We start from the raw sequence: 12,221 nt of genomic DNA on the forward strand, positions 1-12,221 counted from the left end.
ATTTAAAGTTCTGTCACTTATGAAAGTACTATTAATGAGAACTAGAAGATTGATGAGAAAATTCTGAACAGGTAACAAGAAACCAATAAATTAAAGCAATGATGTTACCTGTTGTTAAATAGAAAACTGAGAAGGTGTTTATTAGATTTAGAGGATTTGCTTATTTATATTCTTTTGATTTGCTTTTATATTCCACTCTGGATTTTTCTTTTTCCAAGGAAAGTCAAAACTGGAAAAAAAATAAACAACAACAAAAAACCTTAGCTGCTTTTGTTGAAGAAAGGTAGATTGGAGTGCACACCAGTTACCCCCAGACTATACTCCTGAAGAGATTCTTTGGTTCAACAAGCAGTGTCTTTGTTTTGATTTCATTCATTCATGTCTGTATAATGACATATGTATTTATAAGTGGTTTGTATAAAGTGACTGATGCTTATCCAGTGAGATTTAGACTCTCAAACTTCTTATTCAAATAACAAATCCAACACAGTAGTAAATGTTTTGGGCTTTATTATTTATTAGTTTTAATTGGTTTATTTTAATTAAATTTTATTTTTAAAAATTCCAAACCTACAAAAAAATGGAAATAGTACAGAGAACATCTATAAACCCTTCACCTTCACTGTCAAAGTCTAGCTGTATCCACTTCATCTCTCTCTGCACACACATGCACGCACACACCCACCCAGTCCCACCCCTGAGCAGATTTTCTCTTTGCCACTGGTCACCTGAGAGAATGTTGCAGATGTCACAACACTATACACCTTTGATATTTAAACTTGCATCTCCTGTGAGCAGAAACTTTCTCCTACATGACTATACCTCTTCTACATACCAGAGAAAGTAAAAATTAATCAGCAATTTCGTTTTAACACATAGTCTATTCTGAAATTTTTCCAGTTATTTAAAATTGTTCTTTATAGCCTTCTACTGAGAGTATGGTCTGTGGACCAGCAGCATCAGCATCACCTAGGAACTTGTGAACAGAATTTCAGCTGTGCCCCAGACCTACTGAACAGAGTTGTGACTAAGGTGAAGCAAGTAAATTGCTTTTGGTGCAAAACTTACGGAGATGCTTACTCTCAGGGTTACATAAGTGGTGCGCTAGTGCTTGGCATGACCCTGAAAGTTAGTGCCTCCTTACATTTTGAACCCATGTCTCCTGTCCTACCTCACCCTAATCCTGGCCCTCCTACTGAATCAGAATCTGTAGTTCAGTAGCGTGCCCAGGTGATTTATGTGCTCATTAAAATCATGAAAAACAATACTACAACTTGTTCTTTTTCTTTTTCCAGTCTAGGATTCAATTATAATTACATGTTGCATTTAGCACTTTAGATTTCCTTAAACTCACTGTCTCCTTCTATTTTTCCTGATGCTGAATCTTCTGAAAAGTGTAGGTCAGCTAGAATACCACATGAGTTATACTGTGCTCTTCTGTTGCTTCCCATCCAGCAGCACATGTCAGACGGCCCCATTATTGGCATTGCCAATACTGACACCTTAAGCTAATTACTGCCAGATCACACCATGTTAAGGACACATTTTTTTCCTTTAAAATTAATAAACAAAATGTGGGGTGGTTTCTTTCAGGCCATATGAATGTCCTCAACAACCTTATAATAAACGGTTTTAACATCTAGTGATAAATCTTGCCAAAATTAGTTTTTACATTGTTAATTACCAGGCATAATATTCTGGGAGAGTCTTTATTTTTTCTCTGTGTGTATGGGAGATGATACAAGTACCAGTGCCTATTCTCATGCTTGAGAAAGAAAACTCATGTTTTCTTTCATAAAAGAAATGTTAATTTAAAAATTACTAGGGCAATAGTTTGTTAACAAGGGTAATCATTCAAAATTTTAAACTTTTTAGCTGTTACTAGTTATAGTCACAGGTTATAGGGACAGTCTTCGAAAACTTCAAGATTCTCTATATAGAAATAAGAGTTTTGAGGATAATTTCATGATGTAGAATAAATAGTATCTGCAAGAAGAAGCTTTTTTCTCTTTTTCTTGAGTTTTTTTTTTTTTTTAACCTTCAAGGTGACTTACAAGAATACTATTAACATTAGAGGGGAAAAAAACACTCCTGAGTAGCTCAAAATTACACCAAGAAAGGAGCAAGACAAGAATCTTATTGACAGATGGGATATGGAGCACATGTGCAAATTATGACCCTTGAACTAATTTCTGTGAAAAAAATTTACTGAAATTGGGTTGTTCTTTGCTCATTTGCTCTTTAATAATAAGGTAGCATAAAGCATTTGCAGCTATGTGAACACTTGAACTAAGTTACATTACTGCCTTTTTGAAGATGTTTTCACTGATTCAAAGCAAATGCAGCCATCTCCTTAAGTTTTTTTTTCCTAGCTAACACAAACATTTTCATTTCTTAGTGACTTCAGCATATTCAGAATATTCACACCAAGGCATTATTAGCACGATATACCAGGCTGTGCTCACTTTACTATTTTTCTTGACCAAGAGAACTTAAGGAGTAGGCTTAAATATTGCTTACCTTTTTAGGTAAATGTTTTAGGGTGTTTGGCCTATAGGTTCTTGACAGTTGGCCCTGGCCTGTCTTTCCAATCTAATCCCCCCAATACCTTCTCCTATAAATTAATTCTCTACATCCCCTAAACTACCAACTTCACACTGTTCCCTTTTACATTATCTTGTCTCTGAACACATTCCCTCTTCCTGGAATGCCCTCTTCACTTGTTCATGTTCTGTGTATTCTTCAGGACTCCAGTCTCTGGTTTCCTAATTTGTAATGAAAAATTGGTTTTCTACATAAATCTTTTCTGTGATAGCATTTTGTATCCTAAGCTGGACTATGTATTCGCTGTTTGAAGCAGTTAGGTAACATTAGGAGATAAACCTGTAAAATATTGAGCACATAATAAACATGCATTAATATGAGTTGACTTTCTTTTTCTTTTCTTTCTTTTTTTTTTTTTTTTGCTTTTTTCCTGCTTAGGTCAGACAACTAGATTCAGCACTAGAAATTTGTAAGGAAGAACTTGCCTTGCATTTGAATCAATTGGAAGGAAATAAGGAAAAGTTTGAAAAACAGCTAAAGAAGAAATCTGAAGAGGTAAATTAGCATTTTTGTTAACTAGCATATTTTTCCAAGTGACTTCTTTTTGAGACTTTTTTTTAAAGATTTTTTTTTTAATTTTAATGTTTATTTATTTTTGAGAGAGAGAGACAGCACGAGTGGGGGAGGGACAGAGAGAGAGACAGAATCTGAAGCAGGCTCTAGGCTCCAAGCTGTCAGCACAGAGCCCAATGCAGGGCTCAAACCCACGAACCATGAGATCATGACCTGAGCTGAAATCAGACACTTAACTGACTGAGCCACTCAGGCACCCCAGGAGACATTTTTAAGATTGTTTAAAAGTATGCCTTTACGTAGCTGATAAAAAAAATCTTTCCATTAAAATGTAAATCTCAATTTTATATTCTTTATGAAACACATTAATTCACTGCAACACAAAATATGACACCTTAAAATTCTGATTCCTTTATCTGTTTTTAGGGAATCATAAGATTAAATTATTATTCATATCACAGATTAACTCTAATATAAAATGATTAATATTAGAATATTTTAGATTTAGAAGTATAAAATTTTTTAAATTTTCTTTCATTTTGATTTTGCTACTTCTAGTTGTCTAAAAGGTTAAGAATTACGTTTAGAAATTCAACTTTCTCTATTGATATGACTTTTTGAGATACTTGAAAGATGATTCGAGTTATCTTATTCATTTCTATATCCTCAGTGTCTACCACTTTGCTTTCAACATAATATGTACTCACTAAATGTTTGCTCAAAGAGATAATCTTAGTGAAGAATTCCTTTATTTCTTTGTTAGAATTTATAATACAAATTTAAAATAAGTTATATTTTAAAATATAAATAAAATATAAGCTTTAAACCTTAAATTCATATTCAGAAATCATCCCTAACAAATGCTGATCGAAGTTGACTAGAATATATTCAGCCATTTCCAACCAGAAAAACAGAATCCTTTGTATATCTTTATTTCTTTTTGAGTATTGCTGTTCTTTATTTTATTTATTATTTTCTTTCCTTAAATAGTTTATTGTCAAGTTGGTTTGCATTTAACACCCAGTGCTCATCCCCACAAGTGCCCTCCTCCGTGCCCATCACCCCCTTCTCCTCTCCCCATCCCCATCAGCCCTCAGTTTGTTCTCAGCATTCAAGAGCCTCTCATGGTTTGCCTCCCTCTCTCTCCCCAACTGCTTTTCCCCTTCTTCTCCCCCATGGTCCTCTGTTAAGTTCCTACTAATCCACCTATATGTGCAAACATGTGGTATCTGTCCTTCTCTGCCTGACTTATCTCACTCAGCATAACACCTTCAAGTTCCATCCATGTTGCTACACATGGCCAGATTTCATTCTTTCTCATTCCCATGTAGTATTCCGTTGTACAGATAAACCACATCTTCTTGATCCATTTATCAGTTGATGGACATTTAGGTTCTTTCCATGTTTTGGCTATTTTTGAGAGTGCTGCTATGAACATTGGGGTACATGTGCCACTATGCTTCAGCACTCCTGTATCCCTTGGGTAAATTCCTAGCAGTGCTATTGCTGGGTCCTAGGGGAGTTGTATTGTTAATTTTTTGAGGAACCTCCACACTGTTTTCCAGAGGCGCTGCACCAGTTTACATTCCCAACAACAGTGTAGGAGGGTGCCCATTTCTCCACATCCTCGCCAGCATCTAGTCTCCTGATTTGTTCATTTTAGCCACTCTGACCGGCGTGAGGTGGTATCTCAGTGTGGTTTTGAATTGTATTTCCCTGATGAGGAGGGACACTGAGAATTTAAAAGAATTTTATGCAGAGAATTAGATACATATGTGATAGAAGAGGGGAGAAGCAAACAAAGTGTGGTAAAGTGACACGGAGATTATCATGAGAAAGGACCTACTACAGGGACACCTGGATGGCTCAGTTAAGAGTCTGACTTCAGCTCAAGTCATGATCTCACGGTTTATGAGTTCGAGCCCCATGTCAGGCTCTGCACTGACAGCCCAGATCCTGGGGCCTCCTTCAGATTCTGTATCTCCTTCTCTGTCTGCCCCTCCTCTGCTCATGCTCCTCTCTCTCTCTCTCTCTCTCTCTCTCTCTCTCTCTCTCTTTCTCAAATAAATAAACATTTTAAAAAATTAAAAAAGTAAAGAAAAGACCTTTTATCATCATCAGGATAGAGGAATATCAGGAAGAGATGGTGTGACTATAGTCCAGAAGTAAGACTTCCTAGTGAGCTAGGGCCACAAAGGAGTCTGTCTAGTTGAAACTGAAGCCATAGAGGAAGAGAACTGCTACAGGTCCCTTGCATTGGCTAAATATGTTACCCAGAGGGGAATTTCCTGCAATACATGGTGCAGAGCAGGGGGAAAGCAGGCACAGATCTAAAAGCAAATACATAGTTGACCAGCACTCCAGACTTAGGTTTATCACATAATTATATAAGTTTAGAGTTTAAAAAAGGAAATTTTCATATTTTATGTGGTCCTGCCTTCTTCCTACATGTCCCTCCCTGAAGGCTTTTATAACATCTTGACAAACAGGCATATATTTCTCCACTGCAGTATATGGAATTTAAATTGCCTAAACTATAGATACTTTGACTTTTTAAAATCGAAAAGTAATATTTATTTTATTGTGAACTTTAAAACATAGTTTAGACATTTATTCGATAGCCTTCACTATACTTCAGTGTAAGTGGACTTGACAGATATAGAATCTGGAGACAAGCAGTGTTTGTTACAAGGGGATTTGTTGAGCACTAGACTTCATGTTCTCATAAACCAAATCAGAGATAGGGGTGGAGAGTAAACATTTACCTAAAATGAACTTAGAATTATTTCCAAAATGACTGGAAAGATAAACCTAGGCTCCAGACTGAATTAGAAAGCAGTAGTAGTAGTCAAGTATGTACAGCTATACTAGGAAATAAGTAAATTAGAAAGAGTTTCACCTTTTATTGCTGCTAAATTATTACACTCAGTGTATATGAATTGGTTTACTTAACAGGTTATCTTTCAGTCTTTTACATATATTGATAAGAAACATGGGGAAAAAATCCCAATTACTATTTACTTTGTTTTTTTAAGTACTACCTCATATATTTATTTACTTTTGAGTTATTTGTCTTTAGAGCAAATTTTAATGTTAATGCTGGTTAATATTACAGTTAATTACAGTTGACCCTTGAACAACACAGAGGGTAGAGGCACTGACGCTCCCTCCAGGGGGTATCCCCCCTCCAGTAGTTGAGGATCCCCATATAACCTTTGACTTCATCCAAACTTTCCTACAAATAGCCTACTGTTGACCAGAAGCCTTACCATAACATAAACATGGGATTAACACATATTTTCTATGTTATATGTATTATATACTATATTCTTACAATAAAGTAAGATAGAGAAAAGAAAATGATTAAGAAAATAAGAGAAAACATATTTGCAGAACTGTACTGTAAAAAAACCTGTATAAGTGGACTTACGCAGTTCAAACTCATATTGTTCAAGAGTCAACTGTATCATATTAGGGTTGTGAGGTTTTCATCATATATAGCTAGGTTTTAGGAAATTGGATTTGGTTCACAGTACATCCATTCTGTTAATAATAGGTAATGTTATAAAGATGTTTTAATCTTTTAGATCTTTTTATTCAGTAGATTAAATCACTAATCTTTAAATCACATACTGGCTGAATAATTAAGTGGCCCTAGACCATATTGGGAAGAAGTTAGCCAGTTGTAAAAACTGAATGTTGATTATCCATTACAAAAAGCTAATAAAAATTCCTTTGAGATTTTGCCTCAGGCAAATACTATTTTCCAGATGTTGAAGTAAGAACATTTATGAATAAAATAATAGTAACTTTGGGGTTCTAAATTACACTGAAAAGATTTTAATTCCATATTAAAATGCTTTAAAAATTGGTAAAAGTATGTGTTGATGCAGAATTACACTGTTAATATATAGGAGAAAATAAACACAAAATAGATGTGGCTAAGTCTAAACATTTTTTGCATAAAGCATTTCTTCAATAAAATCACTCATATTGATATTTTTATTCAAATTGATGGGCTTAAACTTTGAGAATTTGGCATCATCATATCATAACTTTTCTGGGTTATGTTTTATTTTTGAAATTATTTCTTTAATGTTTATCTGTTTTTGAGAGAGAGCATGAATGGGGCAGAGGAGAGAGAGGTGGAACAGAGGATCTAGAGCGGGCTCTGCACTGACAAGCAGACAGCCTGATGTGTGGGGACAGAACTCACAAACTGTGAGATCCTGACCTGACCCAAAGATAGAAGCTCAACCTACTGGGCCATCCAGGGCGCCCCTGAGTTATGTTTTATGTTTAAGTAATAATTGTGTTTTTCCTTTGGATATAGATTAATCTAGATAAAGTTAATTGTAAAGTAGATTTTATAGTGTAAATCCTACTTTCTTCTTAACCCCAGTTATAAAATAATGAATCCTCTAGGAAAACTTATTCTCTGAATATAATTATGTAGCAGAAAATATAATGAAAAACATTTCTTATATTTTAAAGTCAAATGGGGGATGCCCAGATGGCTTAGTCGGTTAAGCATCCGACTTTCGCTCAGGTCATGATCTCGCGGTTCGTGGGTTCGAGCCCCGCGTCGGGCTCTGTGCTGACTGCCAGCTCAGAGCCTGGAGCCTGTTTCAGAGTCTGTGACTCCCTCTCTCTATGACCCTCCCCTGCTCACACTGTCTCTCTCTCTCTCTCTCCTAGAAATAAATAAAACATTTAAAAAAATTTTAAAAAAATAAAGTCAAATGGAAGTTAAAGGGTAGTACAATAAAATGCCACTTTGCATTGAATAGATTCATGTTGATATTTGAGGATTGATATTTGTGATACAACTAACAGATATTCAATATTTTTAATTGAAATTATTTTGCTAGTAGCCAGATTATTGAAATAAATTTTTATTGTTATGTTGTATGGCTTTCTTGGTGTTTTCATTAAAACTGATCTTTTTTTCTTCTGTTTTGTCTTATCTTAAATTTTGTCCACTTTTTTCTCTGACCAGAAAAATAAGTCTAAAACAGGATGTTTTAGAAAAAATAGTATTTAAACTTCTCTTGCAGGCAAATCAGTTCTGTATCAAATAAACTACTGCACTAAGTGTGATCTGCAGTTTTCTTGGGAGCTAGCAAACAGGTGATACCGATACATATTTGCACTTAATAAGTTATTGTCATACAGACAAAATTAAGTAGATTATCATAAAAAAGGACTGTAATAATAGAATAAGAAATTATTTAGAAATTGTGTGAGGTTCCAAGTTTATACTATTATTAGATAATGAAAGAATGTGACATTTAAGAGTTTCTCATCATTAACAAAAAATATTTGGCCCCTAAGCCCTTCATAGTTCTGCTGAATGTTCACCTGCTGGATAATTAGAAAAAAGGATCAAATCAGTGTTTTCTTCCACTATTTCTTAGGAAGTTTAAAAGTCCTTTCTTCTGGAGTACTTATTGCAAAGATTTTTTGCCTTAACGGAATGACTTTTATTTTCCTCCATGTTAAAAATAGTTATTATATGGGGCGCCTGGGTGGCTCAGTCGGTTAAGCATCCAACTTCAGCTCAGGTCATGATCTCACAGTTCATGGGTTCGGGCCCCACATCAGGCTCTGTGCTGATAGCTAGCTCAGAGCCTGGAGCCTCTTTCAGATTCTGTGTCTCGGTCTGTCTCTGCTCCTCCCCCACTCATGCTCTGTTTCTTTGTCTCAATAATAAATAAAACATTTAAAAAAAATAATTATTATGTGGGGCGCCTGGGTGGCTCAGTTGGTTAAGCGTCCAACTTTGGCTCAGGCCATGATCTCATGGTTCGTGGGTTCAAGTCCCGTGTCGGGCTCTGTGCTAACAGCTAGCTCAGAGGCTGGAGCCTGTTTCGGACACTGTGTCTCCCTCTCTCTTTGACCCTCCCCTGTTCATGCTGTCTTTCTCTCTCAGAAATAAATAAAACATTAAAATTTTTTTAAAAAAATAGTTATTATGTAAGCAACAATAAGAAATCTTTTAAAGATTTACTTACAATCCACTTTCTAATACTTAACTTTTCAATTTTCTAGTTATCTGCATGTTTTTCATAATTATGTTAATGAAATGTAATTCTGGGTTTTTTCCACTGATTTCATTTTGCAAAATATTATATTTGCTACTATCTTTTAAACTATGCTTTTAAATTTTTTTTTTTAATGTTTTATTTATTTCTAGGAGAGAGAGAGAGAGACAGCGTGAGCAGGGGAGGGTCAGAGAGAGAGGGAGTCACAGACCGAAACAGGCTCCAGGCTCTGAGCTGGCAGTCAGCACAGAGCCCGACGCGGGGCTCGAACCCACGAACCGCGAGATCATGACCTAAGCGAAAGTCGGACGCTTAACCGACTAAGCCACCCAGGCACCCCTCTTTTAAACTATGCTTTTAAATGGTTGCATCATTTTAAATCACATTGATAATCATCATTTATTAAACCTTCCACTTACTTTTGGGAGCAGGTAACGAATATTATAAAATACATATTAAACTATGCTGTGTTATTAATACGATTTTTAAAATAATTTCTTTTGGCAGATTTTTTGTATTGGTTACTAGGACAAAAGGAATTTTTTTCCTTCTTAATAGGTACTTCCAGATGATTTTAAAGGTATCTTTTAAAGCAATTTTAGGGACCAGCATAATCAAGTCCTAAATATGTGGAGTGAATGAACACAAGTTTCTTAGTTGATATTGTCATTCCTTTATGTGTTATCTTTGGAGCACGAATATTCAAAGTGCTTTGCTGAGATACCATTTTACAAACAACAGCAATAGTAGCAATGATAATACAATAAATAAATAGCACCTAATATTTATGTATGCCTTTTATGGCTATAGTTTATTATCAGCAAGGGGAAGGGATTCATCAGACAGAGTATGGAAAAGTCCATAGCTTCCTGTCTTCCCTGCCTTCTCTGGGAACGGTCGCATAAAACATGCTCCTTTCTGTAGCAGTGAAATGTCATAATATGTGGGCAGTGTTTCTGTCCAGAGAAACCTGTTTGTGACTCAAAGTTCGGAGGTTTTTTTATGGGGGGCTGGTTACCTAGGACAATCACAAGGATTAAAATTACAGACTTCCTGGAGCAAAGCATGATTCAGTGCCAGAGCCAAGCAAAACAATCTCATCACTTAGGGAATGTTTCAAAAGCCACATTCCCAGACACCAGCCAAGAGCCGGCCCTATAAGCAGGCCCTTCTAACATTCTCCCCATCAGAAAAATGAACCTGCCCTCCCATATAACAAACTATAGCCATAAATACAATTGTCCCACATGACAAGTGAGGATAATAAGGAACACAGCTTTGTCATTTTATTGCTTTCTATTTGAAACGTCATTTTAATGAGAAATGTATATATTTGTTAGGTATACTGTTTACAGAAAGAACTAAAGATAAAAAATCACAGTCTTCAAGAGACTGCTGAGCAGAATGTTATTCTACAGCATACTCTTCAGCAGCAGCAGCAAATGTTACAACAAGAGACAATTAGAAATGGAGAGCTAGAAGACATTCAAACTAAACTTGAAAAACAGGTATATATTATTGGTCACATGGTTTTACTTGTATGAAATGTACATTTTAAAATTTGATAATAAATTTTTTGTTATATTAATTGCTATTTACCTCAAGGATTTCATATTGTAAGATATATTCTATATTAACATTATAAAATGGATAAAGTTCTATTTCTGTGTATTTTGACCTGCATCTAATACCATAGACATATTTTTGTCATCCAGAGAACCTATGTCATCAGAATTCTTTATTCAGTCTTTTTGTTTTTGGATCAGGACGTGTGATCTGAATTTCTAAAAAAAATCTAAAAATGTCTCTAGTGTTAGGAGTAAAATTTCCAGTGTATATAGTATTCTCTTTCTGCCTTTCATTCATGTTCCACTACATATAGATTCCATGTTGGATCCTTTCAGATTATTACTCATCTATACATTCTTTCTGCTTATGAATAGGCTATTTAATAAAACACAGAGTGGGTGGGTTTTTGATGGTTCCCTTTACTTTTCACCTGGGTACTATTTTAATTTTATTCTTGGACCTTGAGTTGGAAGTGTGGATATTAATGACTTACAATCTGTATTTAGTTCTTCAGTGAGAGGTTTTAAAAGAGCAGAGGGGATATTAAAGTCAGTAGCCAGATATTAACTTGAAGAGCGGTCATGTAAATGTTCATTGAAAATATGGAGTGGCTGAGATTAACTAGGGAGAAAATACAGAATGAGGATGAGAGATGAGAAGATTGACTTGGACAGATCTCTGTAAGATACAATACATAGAAACCAAAGTAAGTATTTTATGAAATAAAAAATGATAATTGGTGTCATGAGCTGCTGAAGTCAGTATCAAATAAAATGATGGTTGAGAAATGTCTACTGGAATTACCAGCATGGGTGTTATTAGTGACATCACTGTTTCTATAGAATAGCTAGATTGCTTTGGGTTGAGGAATGAATGAGAAGTGAGAAGATGGTAGAGCAAGCATAGAAAACTGAGAAATTGGGCTTTGAGGAGGAAGAAAGAAGGGGTAGTTGGAGGGAGGTAGAGGTATGAAGGATAGTTTTTTCTTTATGATTTTTTTAAAGTTTATTTTTTATTATTTTGAGAGAGAGAAAGAGCATGCAAGGGAGATACGGAGAGGGAGAGAGACTCCACACTGTCATTGCAGAGCCCCGTGCAGGTCTTGAACTCATGAACCATGAAATCGTGACCTGAGCCAAAATCGAGTTGAACGCTTAACTGACTGAGCCACCCAGGTGCCCCTGAAGGATATTTGGGATGTCTTGAACATGTTTAAAGAAGCCAGAAGGAAAGAGTAGAGATAGTCAATAGTATGAGTTGCTGAGGAAGTGGATAGTTTCCTGAGAAAGAATCCAGAACACCAGTGAAGCAGTTAGACTTGTATAGGAGGAAGAATACCTCCTTCACTGTAGGGAAACAGGAAATAATGAGTTAGAAGCAAATGCAAGTGAAAGTGTTTGAGGGAAGTGGGGAATCTAGAAATCCTTCACTAAATGAGCCAGTTTGTGAAGAAGAAAGCAATATAGTTTGACAAGAGAAGAAAACATTTCA

General features: G+C 35.5%; 1 protein-coding gene across 3 annotated transcripts in view; it reads left to right on the plus strand.

Annotated features, from left to right (window-relative positions):
• CCDC18 (coiled-coil domain containing 18) overlaps positions 1 to 12,221 on the plus strand; it is a 137,057-nt gene that overhangs the window by 47,835 nt on the left and 77,001 nt on the right. For all 3 annotated transcript variants that reach the window (XM_039236484.1, XM_039236482.1, XM_039236483.1), the window contains exons 18-19: positions 2,983 to 3,099; positions 10,502 to 10,669. In XM_039236484.1, coding sequence (XP_039092415.1) covers positions 2,983 to 3,099; positions 10,502 to 10,669 — 285 coding nt within the window. The remainder of the gene's footprint in view (positions 1 to 2,982; positions 3,100 to 10,501; positions 10,670 to 12,221) is intronic.

Source organism: Hyaena hyaena, unplaced genomic scaffold (assembly GCF_003009895.1).
Source record: "Hyaena hyaena isolate Hyena2069 unplaced genomic scaffold, ASM300989v1 scaffold_111, whole genome shotgun sequence".
NCBI classification, from domain to species: Eukaryota; Metazoa; Chordata; class Mammalia; order Carnivora; family Hyaenidae; genus Hyaena; species Hyaena hyaena.